Consider the following 25,359-nt stretch of genomic DNA (forward strand, 5'->3'; position numbering starts at 1 on the left):
CAGGGTACAAATAAAGCAACTACTGGAGTTACCTTTGTTGTAAGAACCTTTTGAACCATCCAAAACCTCCCGGGCCAGCCTGTTCCAGTGCCTCACCATTCTCACCGTAAGAAAAAAAACCCCAAAGTTCCCCATTTAATTTATTCATCCGATCTGCCGCAATAATTCCCCATCGCCAGGCTGCGTCCAGCACACCTGGAGTTCGTGGCTCTCTCCCTTGGGGATGCCCTAAGCCAATGGTGTCGGGCACTCGGGGAAGTGCGGAGGGAAGGGGGAGGAGTAGGAAGACGAGGAAAAGGAGGAAGAAAAGGAGGAAAAGGAGGAAGAAAAGAAGGAAAATAAGAGGAGGAGGAGGACGCGGGGAGCGCTGCCGGCCGTGAGGGCTCTGAAGGCCGCCAGGGGGCGCCACGCGCTCTCGGGATGGCGGGGAGCGCGGGGATTGGGTGGGGCCCGCGCGCGCGCGTCGCTGATTGGCCGGCGCGGGCCGGGCCGGGCGCGCGGCGCCGCTTCTTAACGGGCGCGTCGCGGGCGCGGCGGGAGCGCTGAGCGCCGGCGGGGCCGCTGCCACTGTCGCACCGGGACACTGTCGCGACATGAGCGAGGTGAGCCGGGCTGAGCGGGAACGGGGGAGCAGGACAGGGCAGGACCCAGGGTCAGTGTCACCACACTGCGGGCATCCCGGGCTGGGGATGCTGCGGAGGTCCCCTGAGGGAGTCTCAACATCTCCCATTCAGCGCATCCGCACAGGTGTGTGCGCACCTGCAGAGCGTAAGGCAAGGTGGGGGTTTGTCCTTTGGAGTCCTAATTACAAATCCGCGATAATTTTTTATACCTACCCAGCGCTTCTCTGTGGAAAAAAGAGGGTTTAGTTAAGTTGTGGGAAAGTTGCCCGCTGGAGCTCATGGAAAAAACCGCCCTGGTTTTGGTTGGGTGCTGATGTAAACTTTGGAAGTAGCGTCCTGAGAGGGATTACAATCGAGGCGAAAAAATGTAAATAGTGCCAAACATGTAAGGATCACTTGTGCCCTTGTAAATAAATAAGCTGGAATTTTGTACTTGTGGGGTTCTCTGCTTGCCTTTTTCTTTCTGTTTTTTTTCTCTGCAGTGGAAAAGTTCAAACCAGATTTTTTTTTTTTTTTAGTTAAATGTATTGTTAGATGGAACGAACTCCTTAGGTTCAGCTGAGAGATCGCACATTCTCCAGCTCAGCTCATTCTTTAGGAATCAGCAGAGGTACCTGAAACCCAGCGCCTATTTTTGGAGGCTGTTTGTTACAAAACACCTGCTACTCCATTAACAAATGGGATTTTCCTTTTTTTAGAAGCAGAATTGAGAGTGACACGGGATGAGCTGCGACTCTCTGCTGTGCAGGTGTTACACTCAGCCGTGGAGGTGCAAGGCAGAGATGAAAAGCAGGAGCAGCCCGGGCTGTGGTGCAGGGATTTGTGAGGAGCAGCTCCTCACATTTTGGCTTTCAGGTCATGCCAGGTGGGGAGAGCAGAGGAAATCCTCATCTCTGCTGCCTGCGGGGATCTGGCACAGGGATCTCTACATGAGAATCCTCTCCTCTGCTGCTGCCTGTATTTCTGTCACCTGGCTGGAGTTCCTGCAGTGTTGGTTTGGGGTTTTGATGCCTTTTTTTTTTTTGTTTCAGCCACTGTGACTTTGCTGCCCAGGTTGGCTGAAGTGTGCTGTAAGATGCAGCAGCTCTAAAATTTACTTTGAATTTATAATTTGGGGGGAAATCTTATGGAGAGGAGTGATGCTTGGGTGGTGCTGCTATAACTAGATGAAGCATTCTTGTCCCAGCTTAGTGCTGGGTTGTATTTGCTCAGTAATTACTTTTCATAATTTGAATTAGACTGATTGCCTTTTGGATTTGAAGAGACACAGTGAAGATAAAGATCCTCCCTGCTACCAGCACAGGGGTTCTTTATTCCTGATGCATTTGTTGGTGCCTGACAGAGCAAACCCCTGGAGCTGGGAGATGATTCCCTGGTGCAGAGCTGCATCCTGTGCCTGTGACACTGAGCACTGTCTTCAGTGCTGCTGTCATTCCCCTGACAAAATTGGGGAGTTATTCACTCTGAGCTCCAGTGAAGAAAAGCCTCCCTGCTGTTCTTGCTGTCAGCTCTTCCCCAAAAGGCAGAGGAGAGCAACTACACCACCCCAAACCATCTCACTGCAAAAGATTGCTCAAAAATGAGGCAAAAATACCCTGAGCAGAAGGGAAGCTCTTGGATAACTGTTTGCTGTTGGGGGGTTTTCAGTGGTTTTATCTTGCAATGCTGTAATTGAAAGATATTTTTATTTTTGGCTTAATCTGCTAAAAAAATAATCTATGGATGGGGTGATTGAAAAGAGGCCAAATTAGAGCCTTCAATAGCTTATCCCACATACAGCAGTGTTGGGAGGGTGGGAAGGTGTTTTTTTTTCTTGCGTATGTTACCAATTGCCTAGATTTGAGCAGCACTGGAAATGTCACAGAAATCTCAGAAAAGAGCTTTCATCTCCCTGAGTTATTTACTGAGACTTTGCATGAATTCTCATTTTCAGCAAAATTAACTTCTTTCCTGTCTGTGGGCAGTGATGAGGGTGTTTTATGAGTGTGGTGAGGCTCTCAACAGGTGGTGCAGAGCACCTGTGGCTGCCCTGGATCCCTGGAAGTGCTCAGGGAGAGGTTGGATGTGGTTCTGAGCAACCTGGGATGGTGGGAGTTGTCCCTGCCCATGGCAAGGGGTGGAACAAGATGATTTTTAAGGTCCCTTCCCACCCAAACCATTTTGTGATCAGGATAAAAAGCTGAAAAGGAGGCAGATTATTTACCTGCCTGTAGTACATTTCTGTTTTCCAGCAGCTAGCTTATATTTTTGCCAAGAAGGATAAGGACCTTTTCTGCAGGAAGAACATGACATTCCTTTCTCTGCAGTATTTGTCTGAAGATGTGTTTAATGAGTTTCTTCTGCTGGGCAGAAGTCTGGCCCTGTAAGTAGCCATTGGGAATGTGAGGTGTAAGAGGTGACCTGGTGGCTTTGAAAATTGTGATTTATGTTTCTTGCTGCCTGGTTTGGTGGCAGACATGGATAGGAATTCCTTGGGAATGTCAGTGTGCATTGAAATGCATCTTTAGCTGTGAAAGTCTGTCCTCAAATATCTGGGGAGCCTTTTCTGTAGGTCTGTGGCTGTTCTCTGTTGTTTTTAATGAGCGTGGAGAGGGGAGCTGTGCTGAAAAATATCAGCTGCTGTCAATGAGCAGCCATGAGAGGCAGCCTGGCTTCCATTAAAGATCTCCAGTCCCACAGGCTGAGCTGGGGAAGAGATCTTGGGTATGTGCCCACAGAGCAGTGCCAAATCTTTATTCCCAGGCAGCAGTTGTACCAGTGAGCCTTTGGACTCACATCTGGCACAAACTCCATTCAGCACAGGGACTCCTGTCATCTGGTCACTCATTTAACCACCCTGACACGTTGCAGATGATGTTGGGTCCTGGTATTCCCCTGCCACGAGGCTTCACAAGAAGCATTCAATCACACAGACATTTTTATCATGTTCACTCCTGTGGGGAATGCTCGTGGTTGTCATCAGGAATCAGCTCTGGGCTCAGGAAGGAGAGCACTTGAACAATGTGGTCTCACAGCCCTGGGTGCTGCTCCAGTGCTCAGGGATGAGGAGTCTCCAGCAGAGATTGCCTTGGATGCATTTAGTTCATTTTTTAAGGGTCAGAGTGGTGTTGCAGGTGTAGGGACAACTCATCGTTAACACATCTTATTTAGGTGTGAGACTTTAGGAGAGCCAATTGGGAAATCTCTTTTTGATTGCCTGAGGCACCTATGATTGAAGAACCTGCCCTGGAAGAGCCTTGTGCAGTGTGAGTGAAGTGCAGCCCTGATTGCCAGGGTGCTGATGTGCTCCCTGGGAGTGGTGTGTACTTTGTGCCAGCAGCTTTTTATCCTTGAGAGTCAGCCTGCTGACCAGACAGCAGCGAGAATATTCTGGCTTTCCTTTGCAAACAGGTGTCAAACAACCAGGCACGTGAAATTCAGAGAGCTGTAAGGGTCTGACTCTGAGTGGGGAAGGTGAAGAGTTGGGGACTTGATCTTGAAGTGTGGAATTTTTGGTCAGGCTTTGAAAGCAAAGAACACTAAATTTTTATTTATTTGAGCTACACCAGGCTCTTTCCTATTGGCTTAGGGTGGCTTTGGAACCCTGCAGCCCCTGCTGTGCTGCAGCCACCTTCAAAAGGATCATGGAGGGTGTTTGTGTGTCCTGCAAGTGGGAGGTGCAGGGAATGAGCTGTCCTGGTGGGTCATGCAGCTCTGCTCTGCAGCCTGGACAGCTGAGCCTTTGCTCTGGAGCTCACACCACCCTCACTGGGAGGTGTTATGAATGAGAAGCTTGACTAGGCCAATATTCAAGCAGCAATCAATTTATTATTTCAATTAATAATAAATTTAAAAGCATGAGCAATACAGTGCTGGGTACAATGGGGGAAGCTTTCCCTCGCACTGCACACCGATAATTGATGGTTACAGGTATTTATAGGGGTACTTAGCAGCTTTTTCAGCAGTTTCTATTTCCAATTTTTTTACTCATCAGCAATTTTTATTCCAAATTATTAAATCATGATTCTATACACTATTGTGATCTTAGTTTCTCAGGATGTATCTCAAAAGGAGGATCCCAGATGGTGGCAGTCTGGTTTCCCTTTGGTGGAAACCATAAACCCTTGAGGTGATGGTCATCTTCCTTTCTCAAGCTGTTTTAATCTGCTTCAGTAAGGCATGAGATAAGCATATTTCCTTTATATATATTCCAAAGCTATAGTTTGAAGGATACAAGTAATATTCTAAAATTATACTTCCAAAGGTAATTATTAAATGCAGTCAAAAAGCAACATCTTTAACACTTTAATTCCAATGCTCCTAAACCAACCAGGGTTAATTGCAAACAGAAGATAGGTTCAAAGGCCTTTTTCCATGCTTTATTCTCCTCAGTTATTATTAGAATTCACAGCTCTCTCTTTGTCGGGGTCCGCACATTTCGCATTCACAGCTACACACATCTCCTGTTTGTACCTGACACGAAACACAACTTTGCATCTCACAGAGGTGTCCAAGCAGCCAGCTCAGCAGAGATGCAGGCTGACATGGGATAACTGGGGGGTTAAAGATGTTCTTCTGAAAAAGGGGCTTCACCCGTGCCTGAGGTGTGTCTGTGTCACACCCATCAGCAAGGCAGCCTCTGCCTTCCAAACAAGTGATACCCCATGGTTTGGGCATGTCCCACAGCCCAAAGAGAGTGTTCTTTTCTTGAGGGAGAGCCTGAAGCGTGTCCCTGTCCCTCTGGGCAGTGTGTTCAGCAGGAGGCTGTTGGAGAAGGACAGGCAATGTGTGCAATGTTAGGTGTCAGTGGAGGTTTTTGGCTGGAACTGTGTCTGCTTCAGGTGGTTAAATGGTAAAACTGGGGTTCTCCCTGGGTTGTTCTCCTGAATTCCCTCAAAACCATTCCATTGAAATGGTATTTAGCATCTTGGAACCCCATAAACACAAGGGAGGATTATACAACCCCAATCCTGATGGCACTAAACCAGAGAACTGCTGTTTTAAGGGAAGGACACACCATATTTGTGTAGAGGAGTTCCAGTTCTCTGCTCTGGTGCTTCCAGCCCTGGTGGGTGTCTGAGCCAACCCCTCACCTCCTGGGGCCCTTCAGGTTGCATTTTTCAGATATTGCCACAACCCCAATTGTTAATTATTTCCCTTATCATACCCACAGTGGGTACAGAAACTGTGCAGCTCTAAAAACCCCAGCGAGAACATGGCAGAGAGGAGGAGGAGGAGGAAATTCTGCAGCTGTTCCAGGATGGGGGTGGGATCGATAAGCACATGAACATCAGTTTTTAATTTTAACTCACATCTATTTATTAGCTGAGTGGTAAATTGCAGCTCAAAAGAGGAGGAAGAAGGGAGAACAATAAATTTTACATCTGTCACTTTGCCTACTCTTTCCATCAGTGTGGTTTCAGTGGGATCAAGCATCTTCTAAAATAGCACTTAGAAGTGATGTTGGAAATTGATCTTAATTTGATGACACTGGCAGAAGCTCACGGGTTTTCTTGCCATGTATAGAATGCCAACAGATTCAGGCAACACACTAAAAAAGGACATTTAGTTTTAATAGTGTGCTTTGGTATCATGTTTCCTTGTAAAAGAGTAACTTACTCCAACCTTCACACTGCAGGACTTGGCAGTGTAAAAGAGTAACTTACTCCAACCTTCACACTGCAGGACTTGGCAGTACAATATAATTTCAGGTTGCAAAGGAATATTAGTTTCCTGTCCAATATCCCTAAATTTGTAATGAATTGGCAAACTTATAGGAGTCATCATCCAACAGTTATTACATTATCTAGATCATGCTAGTGATGAAATGTGAAGTAGCATTAACTTCAGCAAGAACAGCAGTGCCATTTCCATTAAAGGTTTCTGGTTTTTTTTGTTGTTGTGTTTTTTTTTTTTTTTTTTTTTTTAATTTGAATAAAATACTGATTTCCAAACTGCCATTTGCTCTTGTCTGTCTCAGTTTTTTGTAGGGATGGCTTGGAAAATGTGTTTGCGTGTTTTGTTTCTAACTCTGCTATGGAAGAGCTTCTAACAGAGTGGGCTAAACACTGGGTGTGTCAGTCCTGAGATACCCCACAGGCTGAAGAGGATGGGGAAAGCAATTCCTTCCTTCAGCCTCTCACTTGGCAACAGAGCCCTAAATTCCCTGAGCCATGTACCACGTTCCCTACAAGGCACAGGGTCTTCTCATGAACATGAAAACACACATTCCCCCTCTTTTTTCTAAGGAAACATCTTCTGTTTCTTCAGTTGTTTGGGTTTTGGGTTTCTAAATAAATAAAAAAATATAGTGGATACCTATAAACTAGGTCAAATCATAAATAATCCCTTTTTAACTTTGTCCTCTAATTTTAATTCAGAAAACCAATCTCTAGTTGTCTTACAGAAAAGAGGTGGGAGACAGACTATAAACATTAGTTTTGTTAGGAAGATAAATGGCAAGCAACAGCAAAGGAAATCAGTTGTGAAATATTATAAATGACAGGATTTGGGGTCACAGTTGATCCCCACTCTCCATGTCTGCTTAGAGGTAAATTGGGCAAGTGTCACCCAGAGCAGGGCTTGGGCTGGTGCTGTCTCACCTCACCAGTTCATACCGAGAGGGATAAAGCCTTATTTATGCACTAACATGGAGTTTGGAGGGAGAAGCACAAGTTTAGTCAGAAAAGAAATGAAAATTGTCTGCCTACATGACTTGAATATTAGTTAAAGCTGAACTGTATTTCCTCTTCAGGAGAAAAGTATTACTTTATAGACACTGAATGTTCTTGCATTATCACCTTAGTCTAGAAATGAAATATGACCTTAACCAGTGGTGTAGCTGACACTGTGAGTGCTGTAACAGCAGACAGAATGATGTTAGAGAGCTCCTTTGTGAGAGATGAAAGCAAGAAACAAAAGGAAAAAGAAGAAAGTAAGAAAACCTTGCACAATCTGGTGTCCTTCTGTCTGACCTTGGAGCCCTCAGAGATCCTGGGCTGACACAAGGAGCTGCTGAGAAGGGTGGCATCAAATCTTGGAAACACAGACTCTAGCTCTGCCAGAAGGTTTGGAGGTGTGGATTTAATATCTTTACCATTGAGTGCCCAAATGCCTGACAGAAAGGTCTGAGCTGTTTTGTCACAGCCTCACCTGGTGTTTCTTGGCTGGCACTTGGATTCCTGGTGGGTTGTGGGGCCACTGAGTGGTGCCAGCAGAAGTGGAAAACTGCAGCAGCAGAACCAGAGAAACCTGAAATGTGATCTATTTATGATGGTTTAAACTTGGGAGGAGTGAGCAGGGCTGTGGAGGTTCATGTTGGATCACTGCACAACAGGAATCTCCTAAAGGTAAAAGGGAGAGATCCCTTTGGGGATCCTGGCTGGCTGCACACGCTGCTGTGGGTGGATTTGTAGGGATTTTGGGTGCACCTTTCCTAGGAATCATAGTTCAGAAATGCCCAAGCCAGCTCTGGCCAGGACTGACCCTAGAAATAAGAAAAATCCTGCTAAATCAGCTTGAAAAGAGTTCACAGGCTCTTCTGGAGTGAATCAGGAGATCTTAAAAGAAGACTTGGGGTCTGCACAGCTTCAAAATCTGTGGGCAGAGTTTTGGGAAGCTGACAGCACCCCCTGCTAATATCTGGGGATGATTTTGCATCTCCGTGTGTCCACTGTGACCAACAATCAGCTTGGTTACCCAGCAGGTACCATGATTCAACAGCCTTTTCCCCAAATGCAAGTGTGAAACAGCAGATGAGGGAAAAATTATTAGATCTGAGGACATCAGTGATTTCTGGAGGATTTTGAGGATATTAGACCTTTTCCTAGTGACACGCAGGACATGAAGGAATACCACTGATTTGTGAGAATGGTTTTCACAGACCTCAGAGCATTTTCCCATGAAATGTTTGCCTCAGCAGGCAGTAGGGTGAGGTTGGTTTGCCAGGTGAGCGTCAGGGTGCAATGCCTGCATAAATATGAAAACACATTTTAAAAGGCTGAAGTCCAAGTTTAGGTGAGAGGGTACAGAGGCAGAAAAATAACCCTTACAAACATCATAAGTTCTCCATTTGAGTAGTAGTGATTTTCCTTCTCTAGCCCTAATGTTTCAAGAAATGGTGTTCTTTTTTCTCTTGGGGATCTTTCTTTCTCTTTTTCCCTTGGTGGAAAAAAGCTTTTCTTTGCAATAGCCAGCATTAAATTACTCTTGTATTAAAATGCTGAATACTGTGCATGTTGACTGTAAAGCACATAATTTTAACATTAATGGAAATGCTCTGAATAATGACTTTTATTTGAACTTTTTACTGTAGTGTTCCAGGAGGAAATGTGAACAACATGGAAATCTGTTTCTTGGAATTCTAAAAGAGTACTTATAAAATGTGAGGTCAGAGGATAAACTGCAGAAATTAGAAGCATTAAGTTGATGGGAAGGAGGAGGAGGAAGGATGGCTGGGCAGGCAGATGACATGGGAGGGAAAATGAGCCATGTGGCTTCATGGCTGCTTCACACTTCTCACTGCTGCAGTCAGAGCTGACAGATACACACCCCTGGAAGAGAGCAAACATATTGTTGGCTTGGCACATTTGGGAGTGCATGTGCCAGCACACATGTGCTGCAGTTTAAGCAGGGCAGCCAAATGCCTAAGGCAGGCCAGCTTGATGCCAATTTTAATTTGCCAGTCAGACTTGGCTAGTTATCACTTCTTTCCTTCAGCATATTTTGCAAGCTACTGGAGAGCACTAACACCCAAAGGAAGCTGAATGAACCTCTCAGGATAGATTACAGGAGATCCTCTCTTTCTCACAGGGCTTTTATTCTGAGCTTTGTTTTGTATTCCTTCTGTGGATCAGAAGCTTTGTGCTCTTCTGTCCTGGAATTGGACTTTGGGATGGATCTGCAGGTGTGGGAACATCGGTAGCAAAGCTTCTACTTTAATACTGTGAATTGCAGAGAACCTAAATTGCAAATTACCTTGAATTTTAGCAATAGCTTTTGCAGTCATGCCATGTAAATCTTTAATAGATGTTTTTGTCTGACTGCAGTGTGTCAGGCAGCACAGCTGGATCTAAATCTGCTTTTTGCATGGAAATTCTAAGGAAACTATTTTCTCTGTAGTCACAGGATAAGTATGGGAAACTATTACCAAAATGCATGGCTGTACTTGTAGGAGCACCTAAGGACCATTTTTAATGGCATTGCAGGATGTTTTGCCATGTTCATGTGTGAATGAGGTGTAAATGTTTTTTCTTTTATTTCATACGCAAGGCACAAAGTGCAGAATGGAGCTTGGCTCAAAATGTGAGGCTGAAGACTGAAAGAGGGCTACATGGAGAAACTTACAAATTTTCATTGAACTTGAATGGGAAAACACAGTTTGTAGAATCACAGAATGGTTTGGGTTGGAAAGGACCTTACAGATCTGTTCCAACCCTGCCATGGGCAGGGACAGCTTTCACTATCCCAGGTTGCTCCAAGCCCTGTCCCACCTGTCCTTGGGCACTTCCAGGGATGGGACATCCACAGATTCTCTGGCCAGCCAGTGCCAGGGCCTCCCCACCCTCCCAGGGATGGATTTATTCTTAGGGCAGGTAACCTGGTCTGTCTGCTGGGGCCAGGGAACCTGGCAACTCTTACAGCTTTTCTGTGAAAATTGCTTTCTTATCTTCTCTGCTGCTGTTAGCAATGAAATGGATCGCAGCAACAGTTTCCCTGAGCAGCTGCTGGGGCCTCAGAGCTTCTGATTTGTGAAAATCCCAATTTTCTGTCCATCTCGTGGACAGAGGCAGTGACCTGACTTGTCTTCTGCTTGCTGCATTTGAGCTTATTTGATCTCTGTCCCTGATTTGTGGCCATCAAGGTGCCCTTGTGCCTCACCCTGCCCATTTTCCTTTCACTGTGGCAGATTTCTTTCTAATCCCTTGGCTGTGGTTTTTGCTCCCAGTGCCAAGAGCTCTGCTCTCAACCACATCCCCCCCTTAACAAAGCAGCTCCTCTAAAGCTCTCAGCAGGTCATTCCCCATCCAGATGGGAGCAGTGCTGGACAAATCCTCTGTTGAGCAGTGCCCCACATCAAGGGCACCTCCAGCAGCCCATCCTGGTCCCCCTGGCAGGGATGTGCCCGTGGCATGGAGCCAGGGGTGCCAGCTTTGTGTCATCCCCCTGGGCAAGGCTGTGCTGCCAAGGCTGGGCTCCCTCACCATCCAGAGATTCCCTGGTGCTGGAGTGACCCCAGAGAAGTTCCTGCCATCCCAGCAGATGGTTTAGGGGTGTCAGAACCCAGGACATCCCTCTGGCTGTGCTGAGCAGCCCAGACCCTGCCAGGGGGCTCAGAGACCCTGGCACAGAGCCCAAGGTGCCCCTGTGGTTTTGATTGTGACCCATGGAGCAAATTACCAACCTTAGATGAAGATCTACAAGGCACAGCAATTTAAGTAGAATGATAGTGAATTTATCATGGGATGAAAAAGTAGATTTTGGGGTTTTTAGAATGGGTGTTCAAGGGGCAAGATGGAGGATTCTGGGCGTGTCCAGCCTTTCTCCTGTTGGGCTCTTTAGCTTGTCAGAATGACCCTGAGAAGAGTTGGAAAGTCTCTTTTCTCAGCCTGGAGCTTGAAGAAGGAGTCTGGGCTTTTCATTTCTCGGTCTCAAGGTTGTTTATTGTATCTTTTATATGTAAAAAATTTTCTCCTGGCCATCTGAGGTCTGTCCAGCAGGACAGTTCCAGGCACTCTGCCTGTCCCCAGGGCAGCGTTATGTCTTTATACTAAAATCTACCTGTACAATATTTACAATTACTTCCCAATACCTATCACCTATGTTATACAATGAGCTTCTACTCCAAACCAATCTAAAAGTGCCACTATCACAGCAGAGGATGGAGGCCCAGAAAAAGGAGAAAGCTGGACATGCCCAGATCCCTCCATCTTGCCCCCAGAACCCCCATATCAGAAACCCCAAAATCTACTTTTTCATCCTGTGATAACTTCACTATTATTCTGCCTTTCTGCCTAAACTGTTGTGGCTTGCTGATCTTCATCTAAGGTTGGTAATTTGCTCCACAGGTCATAATCAAACCCACAGGGGCACCTTGGGCTCTGTGCCAGGGTCTCTGAGCCCCCTGGCAGGGGTCCTGCCTGCTCAGGACAGCCAGAGGGATGTTCTGGGCTCCCACATTCTCCTTCTTCTTCTTGGCCTCCATCTTCTGCTGTGATGTTGGCACTTTTAGATTGGTTTAGAGTAGGAGCTCACTGTCTAACATAGGTGATAGGTATTGGGAAGGAATTGTAAATATTGTACACGTAGTTTTTAGTATAAAGACATAACGCTGCCCTGGGGGCAGGCAGAGTGCCTGGAACTGTCCTGCTGAAGGGACCTCAGCTGGACAGGAGAAAATATTTTATAGATAAGGAACAATAAACAACCTTGAGACTGAGAAATGAAGAGCTCTGACTCCTTCTTCAAGTGCTGGGCTGGGAAAAGAGACTTTCCAACTTTTCTTGGGGTCACTCTGAGCAGCAGCAATCCCAAAAGCTGGGGCTGCTCTGAGCCCCTCTCTGGGACCAGACTGACTCCCTGGGTGGGTGCAGCAGTGCAGTGGTGATGCAGAAACATCCCTGCCACTTGGTCTTGCTCTTGTCTTGAAAATCAAAGGCTTTGCCCCAGGCTGAAGGCAGAAAGTTCCTTTGCATGGTGGCTTGAAACTGCCATAATTAATATTTTTGGAAAATCCTGGCTGGCCCAGTTACTAGAGCAGTCTAGCTGACTGTGATAATACCTGTTTTACTCTGAAATATGTAGGGAAACGGCAGGGAAGTAAGAACAGATTTTCTTTTTTCTTTTTAATTGTACAACTGGAAATAAAAAACATGCCAACAGAAAAAAAAAAACAAAACCAACAAGCACCAGAATTTTTGCAGTCTGGGAAGAAGCAGCCTGTTTTATTAATGGCAGCCAATATGATCAGAGATGAAGCAATTTGTCAGCTTTTCGCTGTGAATAATCCAAGCTGGCCCTTGAAGACAACCTCTAACTCAATTACAGCTGGGTTTAGAGCTCAGCAAATTGCATTACCCAAAACTTCAGAAGGGCTTAGAAGAATAAAATATAAAGTAAATTTTTTGCTACAAAACCACTCTCCATAATTATATTATATATATATTATAAATATTATATATATATATAAAATATATATATAATATATATAAATATATATAAAAATAAATAAATATATATAAAATACATATATATTTTATATATATACTATATATATAATATATATTATATATATTAAAAATATATATATATATTATTATGTCTAGGCAGGGACTCTGACCCCTTAATTGGCTTAGAACATTCCTCCTAGCTGGGGATGCTGATATGAAAGCATACCCAGGATATTGTCTGTATCCAAATGCTGTTTCCAAATCCCAAAGTTCTCTTGTTCCCAGTCAGGTGCCCTGCCTGTATTTCCTACACAGGGGACTGTCACAGACATATTTTCTGAAAAATCCTTTTGCCAGGATCTTTTCCCCTGAGAAGCTGGGTAACTTCAGTTTCTCCATGTTTTGCTGCTTTTGGAAGGTGATTTGGAGAATTGTTCACCCAGCATGTGAATTGTTTTTACTTGATGACCAACGACAGCCACCTGTGTCGAGGCTGTGAGCAGTCACAAGATTTTATTATCTTTCTTTGCTAGCCTTCTGATGAAATCCTTTCTTCTTTCTTTAGTATAGTTTATGTTTTTCTTTTAATGCAATATATATATAATAAAATAATAAATCCGCCTTCTGAAACATGGAGTCAAGATTCTCATCTCTTCCCTCATCCTCTGTGAACGCCACCACAGGGGCCCAAGGCTGATCATTTAGGTTGCCCTGGTACAACTGTTTGTGGATCAGAGGCATCAACTACACGACTGAAATGATCAACAGAAACAGTTGAAATATGTATTTCTTTTTTTAGCTGGATCATTTCGATGATTATTTCCAACACAGCTCTGCTGAAGAGTTATTTTTAACTTGAATAATTTCAGTGCTCCTATTTTCCGTGTGACCTTGCAAACAATTGTTTCCAAAGAAATGAGGCCTTGGGGATGGGAAGGTGTGGCTGGATTGGGCTCTAATGGGAAGTAGGAGTTCTTAAGGCAGGTTTCCTGCCCAAAAATTCCCTTTTTGGAACTGTAATGCCAGGTCTGATGCTACCAATAGATAAGAAATAATAGGAGGAAAAAAATGGAAGAAACCACCTTAAGATAAATATAAATAAAATAGGTAAAGATAAATAAAACCAGTCAGTTTTTATTTATGCCATCTAGCTTAATCAGTTTTTATGTAATTGAAATATTCCTCTTAGGTCACCTTGGAAGTGGAAAAAGAGGAGACCTCAGTGTGATGGGGATATGGGCTGTATCAGCCATGTCCAAGTGAGAAATGAGGTCATTTTTTGGCAAATGCTCTGAGAAAGTTTTTTTGTGGTTGATTTTACTCTCTTTGCCCTTTGCTGAACAAAACCCAACGTGCAATTCAGGGAAATTCCACAGTACCACACTGAGGTTCCAATTCCACTCATAAAAGTAATCCTGCTGAGTTGAATTCAATTCCTTGTCCATATCTGAGTTAGCCCTGTAAATAAACCATGCTGGATCAAATCTTCCATTTCCTGCAGGAAGGAAAAAAAAAGGATTACTTCTCATGGCTGGCATGGTAATTAACAGGATTTGGGAAATACATTCTTGCAGCTGCTTTCAAAATTAACTTCAAAGATTCCATTAATCCCTGCCTCTGAAAAAAAAAATTAAAATTGTGATTACAATGTCTTTGGAGAAATAATGTTTTAATTCAAAATATGCTAATAACCTAAATATTAAGCAAGCTACTGTTTGTGCTAATTATGTTGATTACATTTGGTGTTGGTGTAAATATTCAGTTTACAACATTATATGGAATCTGAATACAAAATCAGCAGGTTCTCACTGTGCTGATTTATAAATTACAGCCCAGCATCGGCAAAAGTGGGGCACAGCTAAAGTTCTTTTCTGTGCTATTAGAATATTTAAAACCAGCTCTGTAAGTACGTTCCTCTTGCCCAGGCTGTGATTCCCTCAGCCCATTTTCATCAGATGCCTCCTGATTTATCCTGGGATCTGCCCCAGCGCAGGGAGGAGCTGGAGCTGCTGCAGAGCCCAGAGGAGGCTCCAGGATGGGCAGAGGGATGGAGCAGCTCTGCTGGCAGGAAAGGCTGGCACAGCTGGCATTGCTCACCTGCACAGGAGAAGCTTTGGGCTGAGCTCAGGGCGGCCTTGCAGGGCCTGGAGGAGCCCCAGGAAAGCTGGAGAGAGACAATTGCCAGGGGATGTAGGGACAGCACACAGGGAATTGTTGAGTCTGTGAGGATCTCCAGGACGAGGGAAGAGATGAGAATCTGACTCCGTGTTCTCAGAAGGCTGATTTATTATTTTATGATATTATATTATATTAAAAGAATACTATACTAAAACTATATTAAAGAAAGAGAAAACATACATACAGAAGGCTTAACAAGAAAGATAATGAAAAACTCGTGACTGACTCCTCACAGCTGGCTGTGATTGGTCATTAAATAAAAACAATTCACATGAAACCAATCAAACCTGTTGGTAAATAATCTCCAGCCACATTCCAAAGCAGCAAAACAGGGAGAAGCAAATGAGACAATATTGTTTTTTCTCTGAGGCTTCTCATCTTCCCAGGAGAAGAAATCCTGGGCAAGGGGATTTTTCCAGAAAATATGACAGTGACAGGGAATGGCTCCCAGTGCCAGAGGGCAGGGCTGGGTGGGATCTTGGCAATGAGGAATTGTTCCCTGGCAGGGTGGGCAGGGCTGGGATGGAATTCCACCCCTGGATCGCTGGCAGTGCCCAAGGCCAGGTGGGACACTGGGGTTGGAGCAGCCTGGGACAGTGGGAGGTGTCCCTGGGACAGTGGGAGGTGTCCCTGCCATGGCAGGGGTGGCCCTGGATGGGCTTTGAGGTCCTTTCCAACCCAAACCATTCCATGGTTCCAAGTGTGTTTAGCTCTGAAGGACCTCCTGCTCTCTGTGTACACTCTGAGCATTTACCCCAAGCCAGAAGTTCTGTCTGGACAAAAATGAGGAAATCACAACCTCCTAAATTGAATAAAATGCCCTAAGCCTATGAGCATCTCTCTGATTAAGCACTCTGTATGCATTTTGTGTAGCCATGTAAATAAAAATGTGTGTTCCACATCAGCAATGGCCACTCTGCAAACACCATTTGTAGTTATCAGAGGCTTGTTAATTTTGGACAGATAATACTGTGCTTTCCAGGATACCAATGTACATAACCATGTCCCTTCAGTGACTAAAAAAGTCCCAAAAATTCACTGTCCCTCTGTCAGCTGGAAGCCATGCAGTTAGAATCCCATCGGCTCCTCTCAGCCCACCTGCGTAGTTTTAATTTATTAAAATAGCTGTAGGAAAGCCTTAATAAAATCAGGGACAATCAGGAGCCCAGTCAAGTAGAAAACTGTCTGACCCATGAGGATAATTACAGGAGTTGTCAGAGTGCCAGGGATCATTTAGCTTTGACAGCCAGTATGGAAAGATGGATTCTGGTGCTCTTGCTCTGGCAACATTGTGGTGCCCTGGCAAAGCAAAACAGACAGAACACTGGCTGTGGAAAGCTCCCTTGGAGTAGAGAAACATGCAGGGAGGAGGGGATAAACAGGTGAAGAAGTATCAATTGATAAATAATTTTTCTTTCTGTCAGGCTGCTCAGGAAATGCAGTCTGTGGTTTCTCACAAATGACGTGTAAGACAGAAATAACAGAAATGTTATCAGATTTATCCATCATTCCAACAAAATCTTGGCTAGTTGTTCTGTACCTCTGCAATTCCCTTAAATGTGGCCTTTGAAGGACACTTCCATCTCATAAATATTCAGTCCCACATCTATTAAAATGTGTGGAAGAACTTGTAAAGGAGGCACAAGTGGACAAGTGAGGAAGGTTTATTTGTGTAGTGCCTTGTGCAATTTTTATTGCTTCATCCCAGCTCCTGTCAGGGGCTCTTCAGCTCTGGCTGCAGATGTTCTTTAGGTGAGTGATGTGAGTGAACCTGTACGTCACCGAGTTGGTTTGGGATTTGCCATCTGTCTGTGCTGCAGACCAGTGTGGGGAAGAAATAATTAGAAGGAAATGAGTGAAATGATAGAAGTTGTGCCTGGCTCTCCAGCAGGGTGCTTTATCTCTCTCCCAGCTGTTCATTTCCATGCTTTCTGATATATAATTCCAGAAAATACTTTTTAGTGGTGCTAAAATTCCAGTCCCATTACTGGAATCCCTTGCAGCTTCAGCAACCAAAATCTTTTTGTCACAGCAACGTAATTTTCCCTGCTCTTAAATTTTATTTTTAAGCATTGTGATTTATTTTATCCACTTCTAAACCAAATTATTACTGTGTTGTGGCTAAGAGTAATGCTTTTCACACTTCAGGGTGTGAAATGCTGAGTGCCACAGTTTCAGGTTGGTACATGACGTTAGAAAGAGGTAGTGACACAGAAATCTCCAGCAAAGGAGAACTTACCCTAAATAATCATATTGAAATCCCAAATTCTGCAGTGTAGCCACTCATCTCAGGTCACACTGTTTGCTTCTTGCCCCCACTTAAATTCTGGATTTTCATTTAGATTCTGATGTATCTCCTGATCATTCTGCTGTGGTTTGGAAGCTTTCCTTGCTTGGAAAACACAAGTCCCTAAGCAGATATTTTCAGTGACATTTTTATTGCAGAAAGATCATAAACTCCATAAATCTTTGAAATTTATTTTGCAGTACTTTTTTTCATATTAAGGCTGAAACAGCTGAGTTTTTTTTTTTTTTAATTAAAGCAGAATATTATAAAAAAATAAGGTCCTTATGAAATAGGTTAGTTGGATTCAATTTATGTTTCTTAAAGATAAATCTTTGGAGAAGGGGTGATGATGCAGAGGGAAGGCTTGCTTGGCACAGTGCTGGCAAAGCCACAGCTTTTTTGTGTTGTGTATTTCCTTTTGTCACACCTTAGAGTATCAAAACAAAGCTTAGGAAAAGCATATCCTAAACTTAGGAAAAGCTTAGGACATGCACAAATTTCCCTGCTGCTCCCCTTGCCAATACAGAACATCCTAAATAACATTTCATATGTGTCACCCCTGTCAGTCTACGCTGACTTTTTCTGCAGTCCACTTTACCAAGACTTTCCACTACTTCTGTTCTTTTAATTCCACTCTTGGATCTTTTTTTTTTCCATTCTTTTATGTAGAAACACATCCTGTTGAAAATCTGCAGGCACTGCTTTCCTGGGATTCAGCCTTTTGTACCTTGTTGACCCTGCACTGAGGCGAAGCATCAACATGATGTTATTATCTGGAAGAGCCCATTTGTCAGAACGTTCTGGCAGTTTCATGTCCCTGATCTTGGACTTTTCTGTGGCTCACCATAAAACAAACAACCCTTCTGCCCCCAAAAATTCTCTAATCAACACCTGGCTGCAATCCCTAACACTGAGGTGCTAATTAAAAGCATCGCTGAAAAGGTCAGGCTATTTCAAGACAAGAACAGAATGTAAGATTAAAGGCAAAAATTAGGCTTGGGGGTACAGCAGGGGCTAGAAGAATGAGTCAAAAAGCTGCTGCAGTAATTTAACATTCTTCTTGAAATGTCCTCGTGGCTCAGAGTTCACTTTTGACCTCAGTTTGCTCGCCTTGGGGACTAATTTAGTACAGATTTTCATACCACATTAACTGGCCTCTGAGAGTTGAACAGGAAAGGAAACCTGTTCTTTTCTTACTGGGATTTGGAGCATATGGCAGAAGTCTTTTGAACTTCCTCTGCTGACAAATTGGGAGTCACTTTGATTTTTGGAGACATTTTTAATTATGTGTCTTTAGTGTTTTGTAAAACCACTGAGTTAAAAATTAATATAGCCCGAAGCAGTCATAAACTCTGTTTCCTCCTACGCAGCATAGCAACAAAACTGTTTATCATGTTTTACTGTAAAATCATTACAGGTCTGCACTCGTGTTCATTTCAGCTCTGATGTTTCTTTGATGCCTGGTGGAAAGTTTATTCCATGTTTCTGTCCTGGTGCTTGCCTTAAAAGATGCTGTGGAATTCCAGCAGTAGTCTCTGAAGGAAGGGAGCTCGCTGCAAGTTATAGGGGATGGGAATCCTCTGTTGGGAGAAAAGGCTGAGGGAGCTGGGGCTGTTCAGCCTATCAGATCCCAGAAATTATTGCTTTTCTTGTATTTCAGTGATTTTAATTTTATCTATGGACAATATCTGCTATCCCCCAGCATTTCATCCATTGCTTCTTGAAAATATCCCCAGTAACTCCTCCTCGTGTTTAGTCCCCTTTTTCTCTGAACCACATTAAAAACCTCAGCTTTGTTCTGGAACCTGCAGTAGCATCATGAAAGGTGATGGAAGAAAAAAAGAAACTCCAGCTGCTAATAATACCAACACCTTGAAAATGTTTTGAAAAGTAGGTCCACTGAATGCATTGAAATAACAGACTAAAGGCTTTGCAGAGGATGATCCCATTGTATCTGGCTTTTTCCTGAGTTTCAGTGCCTTGTTAATGAGAGCTGATTCTGACTTTTAAATCCATTGCAGTCACTTGGAAGACAGCACAGGGCTTGGAGATCAAAATACATCTATAACCAAAGGAAAAGCTGTCAGAAGCTGCCTTGGCACACTTTCAGATTTCTTTCTGCACAAGTTCAGTGGTCACCAATCAAACAAATGGCTGCAGAATATTGCAACTGATTTCAGACTTAAAGAAAAATACCGTGACCTCATGAATAGAAAAATCTTAATTTACCAAACCCAAGTTTTTATTCTTTTTCTTTGACAACATTCTGCTTTCCCCGAGGGGAAATCTCAAGACACAAAATAAATGTGTGAATCCATATTCCAGCACTCCATCATAAGCAGACTGAACCTGACAGGTATAGCCTAGGGAGGAAAGAGAAGCTTTCATAAAACTTAAGTAGCACAGCCTGAAATGCCCAGGAAATAAGACAACTTGGAAAAGCATTTAAAAATATACAGGGGAAGAAAAAGGAATATAGGTATCTTTTTATTGATAGGAAAAGTAAAGTATTTTGTAAATGAACATTAAAATGTTCTTTAAAGTGCAGTTTAGGGTTGAAAAATGGAATTATTAACCAGACTTTAAATAAAGCCACAAAGCAAAACTGGCTGTTGGGTGCATGTATTGATTTCTGGCTGTTGGGTGCATGTATTGATTTCTGGCTGTTGGTAACTTATGCTTTTGTCAAAGGTGTTTATCCCTTTAGAATCCCATTCTCTGTTATTGGCCAAGTTTTTGTCTTGGCTCAGAGTCTCCAGGGAGAAAACAAATATATTTCCATTTTCCATGTCAGAGCTAAGAGCACACATGAAGGCTTTGTCCTAACCTCATGATTAGGTCTATTATATACAAAAAATACTTTGGAAATACTGCTTGGAAAGGCAAAAGACAGAAACCAAAGCAGAGAAGATTTTAATGAGAAATTTTAGAGAAAATGCCTTCAGATTATTATGGTTGTATGAATTTTCTTGGGAGAAAATGACTATCCAGATACTGGTAAAAAACCATTTGGTTTGCAGTGCTGCTGTACCTGTTCACTTCCCTGGTGCTTGAGGATGTGCTGCCTCTGATGGCTGAGTGCAGCTGGATTATTCTCTGAGTTTAATATTCCCAGATTTTTACATGTACAACCCTAAAGGACTATTTCTTTAGTTCTATTTCAGTAACACACACAAGCATGAATACTTTTGAATAAGAAATATTAGTTTTGCCATACCCTTTAAATACCTTAATCCACCTTGAGATGCTTTCTCTGGGGGATGCAGAGTAATTTTCATAGAGTGACCACTCCTAAGCTGGGAAGTTCCAACTCTTGTAACCACTCTGGTACTCAGCCACTGTGAATATTTCCACTGCCCTGGTGGAAATATGGATTTTGCCATCTGTCACTTAGCAGAGTGATCTAAATCAGTTATTTTTCATGGAAATTCAGGAGGCTATTCTTTGGACAAAGTTAAAGTGTGAAATTCCATCTTCTCTTGAAAATGAATCTTCTAGCCAAAATGAGATCTGGAGATTCTCCTTAGCCCTCCTTCTGTTGCTAGTGTATTTTTAGGGAACATTGTTGTTGTGTCTTGTTTATGGCATTGTCCAAATTAACTTCAGGCTGGCTTTGACCCTTATAATTTTGTCCCTGCAAAACCTCACGACTTCCCTGTAGCCCTCCTGAGTCATGGAAGGGGAGGCACAGCAAGGAGCTGAAGAAATGAAATGCTGCAGAGAGTCTCCTACTCTTGTACTGCTGGGAACCTGATTACACACATACATATCACTCATGGTGAAAATTACATCCAGGGGCACAAGCAGTGATGCAGCTGGACCAAAATTTGAGATTTTTATATTGGAAAAGAACCCCAGGATCCCAGAGTCTAGCCTTGAAGTGGAACTAAGCGTTCCTGGTTCACTGGCAGTGTCTCAAAGCAGCTTTGCTTGAGGGTGAATCCAGTGTATTGAGGAGAAATCAGGCTGTAATTACCAGGAATTCCAAGGGGAAATGCATGTTCAGGTGTGTTCTAACATCTTGTTTTGTGTTTTTTTGTCTCCCTAACAGAGACAAGGAACTGGGGCTACAAATGGGAAAGACAAGACGTCTGGTGAGAATGGTAAGGGTTGTCTTTATTTCTGGATGGAGAATAATGAGTAAAATGGAGCCAAAATACTTTTTACTGTAGTCTCAGATGTCTTTAGTGAAGGCTTTGGTGTCGTAACGTATCTTTTGATTGTGTTTGAGAAGCTGGATGGGCTTCAGTGGGTTTGTTTTCTTTTTCTTTGCATGCTTAAACCCTTTGCTAAAGTAGAGTGTGTACTGTGGTGAACTAAAGGACTTCACAGAAGTCAGAGCAGACACAAGTGGGGCTAAAACAAGATTAGGTATGTGTGAAACACCAAAAAACAAGGTGGGGTATTATCAGCTGCTCCCTGAATGAGAAAGATGAAGAGAAATAAAGTTTCAAAGGATTTTCTCATAGAATTCCTGTAGTCTGATGAATCCTACCTAACTTTAGGCCCAGAACTAAGACACCAAAATTAAAATCTATTTGTTTAGAGCTTATATTGAGTGTTGCTAGAGAGAAGCTTTGGATGGAGCAGATCTCATGGAAGGACCAGATGGCAAATTTCATCACTGGAGTGAGTCTGGACTCATCTCCACTCGTCCAAGGGGTGACTCATGGGGCTTTTTCAGACCTTAACAAAGGGGCTGGCAGAGACCAGGGTCAGCTCTTTAAGTGGCACAAACAATTCTAATTAATAGAGTTGATTTTTTTTTTCCCTCTAGAAGAAGGCAAAATGGAATTTTCAGGAAAACAGTAATTGCTTGGGGTTTTATTAGCTGAAATCTCATTTCTTACAGGAGCAGAAATGCTTTACACACAAGTGATAATTGATTAAAAGCTGGTTACCATCAGAAGCATTTTTCAAAGGAAAATATTTTAAAATATTTAATTTTTTTTTTAATACACTCATCTGAAAAAGAAGCAACATCAGAAAGAGGATTGAACTATAAAATGTGCTCTCTGCTTCTGTTTGCTCATCCAGTTCTAATTAAAATAATGTGTTCAGTGTCCATCCTATCCCCTGAAAAGCAGGAAAGATCCAAGTAGTCCCTTCTCTGAAAAGGCTTTTCCAATGGGTCATTTGAGCAGTTATCTTGGATATGTGTTTTAGCCTTTTAAGTGTTGGTCAGAGTAGAATTTTTGGGCCCTTTGAAGCAACACATCCTAAAGCATTAAGAGCCTTCTTTATGGATGGTTTTCCTATTACAGGGAGGTGACTTTCCCATAAGGGCTCTTTGCATAATGTTTCAGTAAATGAAATCCATAGATGATGCTCCCACTATGATAAAACACAAATTGGAGTGGAAAAAAAACCCCAACAAATAAATATTTTGGCTTGTTATAATGTCTTGAATTAGTGGGAACAAATGTACCCTGACAGCAAAGCAATTTGCATTTTCATGTTAACAGGGAAGGAAAGCAAGCAAAATTATGTCAGCCATTCGGGCAGCATGGGGAACATTTTTTTCTCTTTTCTGTTTGAGCACATTATGAACTCAGCTCATTTGCCTTGAATTTCTTTCCCAAATAAAAATTTCTTCCTGAATAAAATCGTCCTATTGTCAGGTTTAGCTTAGATTTACTGATTCTGCAGCCTTTTTAAAAGCAATTTTTTTTTCTTAGTGGGGATTTTGAGTGAGCAAGGGCTGCATCATTAATTCAAAAATATATATGGTTCTAGTTGTAGCATAATTTTATGTATAGCATACACAGACAGATGCACAGTTAATCTCGGGTAAATAGATACCAATTATTTTTTGTAATGAAATTATAGCAGAAAAACTGTCACCTACATAAAACACAGGAGCAGCAGGGGAGATGGAATAGAGTCCTCTGATCTCCCCAGCCCACATGCTTGCATAAAAATAAAGCAGAATCAGAACTTTGAACCTGAGATTGAATGCTAAATCAAAGAAGCAGAAATGTGTAATTCTTTGTCCTTATTAGCTCTGTGTGATTCAAACTCAAGCAGTGATTTATTGCTCTGAAAATTGGGGCGTGCTGGAAAACTACATAGACAATATAAATCCTCTGTTCCATGATTTTCTGGCCAGAAGTCTGCAATATGTCCATGTCTTAAATGTTATTAGCCTTTTCTTTCAAGTGTTTGTTTCCCTGTCAAAAGGAAACTTTCCCTTTTGTTTCTCTCTTGTTGAAAAGGATGGAAGGACGAGAAACAAAAAAACCTCTTTCATCCTATAAAAAGAAAGGGAAAAAAGGAAAAGTCATGGTCTGACAATGTTTGCAAAGGCAAACTGGTCTGGTTGCTGTCTTTTCTCTTGTTTACAGATCAGGAAAAGCTGCTGAAAACTGGCTCAGACAACAAGCAGAGATGCTTGGCTTTTCTCAGGGTTTGGTTCACACAGTGAGACTCTCTGGGGTCGAGCTTTCTTCGTGCATTGCAGTAGAAAATGAATTTTGGGTTTGCCTCTAGGTTAGGTCGAAGCTGAAGAAAATGAAATAATGACCATGGCAATCAGCAGTGTCCCTCTTTGAGACATGTATGGCCTTGCTGTCACCGTGCAGCACTCAGGGAAATTCAGTCTCTGAGGATTCCTTTTATAGCAGGGGTAGTTTGGATAGGCACAAATGCATGTTCTTGTTTGACCTTCCTTGGACAGGGACAGTCTATCCTTAATTGTGTTTGGTTCCTACCCCCATAGCAGCTCTTAGCAAACCTCCCTTCAGCAGCAGGGACTGCTCTGCTGCACACAAGGATGGCTGGGGATGGCAGGGACCACAGGGGACAGCTGGTGCTACCTCCCTGCTCCAGCAGGGCCATCCCCGAGCACAGGGCACAGGGCTGTGTCCAGGTGGCTCTGGAATGTCCCCAGGAGGAGCCCCCAGAGCCCCTCTGGTCTCTGCTCAGGGCTGGGCACTGCCCAGGGCAGAAGTTGTGCCTCCTGTGAGGGGAATTGCTGGGCTCAGGCCCTGCCCGTGGCTCTGGGGCCATTGCTGGGCCTGGAGCAGAGCCTGGGCCTGCTCTGAGCTCTGCACACAGGGACAGACAGGGACAGACACAGGCACAGACACAGGGACAGACACAGGGACAGACACAGAGACAGCCAGGGACAGACACAGGGACAGCCAGGGACAGACACAGGCCCAGGCAGGCCCAGGCAGGGCTGAGGCCCCTCTCTCTCCCTGGGCTCCTCTCCAGCTGAGCAGCCCCAGCTCCCTCAGCCTTTCCTGGGCACGGAGCTGCTCCAGGCCCTTGCTCAGCTCCAGGAGCTCCTGGCCCTGCTGTGCTGAGGAGCCAGAGCTGGGCACAGCAGCCAGAGGTGCCCCCAGGGCTGGGCACAGGGGCAGGGTCAGCCCTGACCTGCTGGCAGTGCCCATCCCAATGACCCCAGGACAGCTCAGTGTCCCTCAGGACTCCAGCATCGCTCTCCACCCTCAGCCTATGCTGGTGCCTGGAGTTATTTATTCCCAGTTGTAGGGTCCTGTATTAGCCCTGGTTGAGTTTCAGACAGTTCTCTGCCCATTTCTCCAGCCTGTCACAGTCCCCCTGAAGGGCTGCACCTTTGGGGGGACCAGCTGCTCCTCCAAGCTCTGTGTCATCATCAAACTTGCTGAGGAGGCTTCTGCCCCTTCATCCAAGTCATTGGGTGAACAAGTTAAACAATCTAGGCCCTATATTGAACCCATAACCTCACTGGGACCTTGAAGGACCTCAGTGTACCTGAAACCCAGGAGATGCTTGTTTGTGAAACTGCAAATGTAACTTCTAAACCTGTTCTCTGTGGTAGCAAATCCAAAGGGAAGACAGCACTGCTATTTTCACGCAGCTCAGTGTGGGACAAGAAGCTGTAATTTCTTTTATGCTCACCTGGTTTGATTAGTTGGGACAATCATATTTGCAGATGCAAATATGGAAACAGAATGTTCCCCCCTGACTATTCTTAGTGAATAAGTGATTCTTCTCTTCGACCTTGGCAATGTCACAAAGTTCCTTTGTAGGTTAACACTTGTCACTTCTTGTTCTGTTTCACATTGCTCTGTGTTGTTTTTTTTTTTTTTTGTGGTGTAATTTGCAAGCTGCTCTCATGCAATCTACTCTTTAATAGCCC

At 43.7% G+C, this 25,359-nt stretch overlaps 1 protein-coding gene across 1 annotated transcript in view; it reads left to right on the plus strand.

Moving 5' to 3' along the window:
* The first annotated feature begins 446 nt into the window (after nucleotides 1-446).
* PCP4 (Purkinje cell protein 4) overlaps nucleotides 447-25,359 on the plus strand; it is a 53,996-nt gene continuing 29,083 nt past the window's right edge. Inside the window, exons 1-2 of the mRNA XM_074534043.1 lie at nucleotides 447-602; nucleotides 21,286-21,337. Coding sequence (XP_074390144.1) covers nucleotides 594-602; nucleotides 21,286-21,337 — 61 coding nt within the window. The 5' untranslated portion in view covers nucleotides 447-593. The remainder of the gene's footprint in view (nucleotides 603-21,285; nucleotides 21,338-25,359) is intronic.

Source organism: Zonotrichia albicollis, chromosome 2 (assembly GCF_047830755.1).
Source record: "Zonotrichia albicollis isolate bZonAlb1 chromosome 2, bZonAlb1.hap1, whole genome shotgun sequence".
NCBI lineage: Eukaryota > Metazoa > Chordata > Aves > Passeriformes > Passerellidae > Zonotrichia > Zonotrichia albicollis.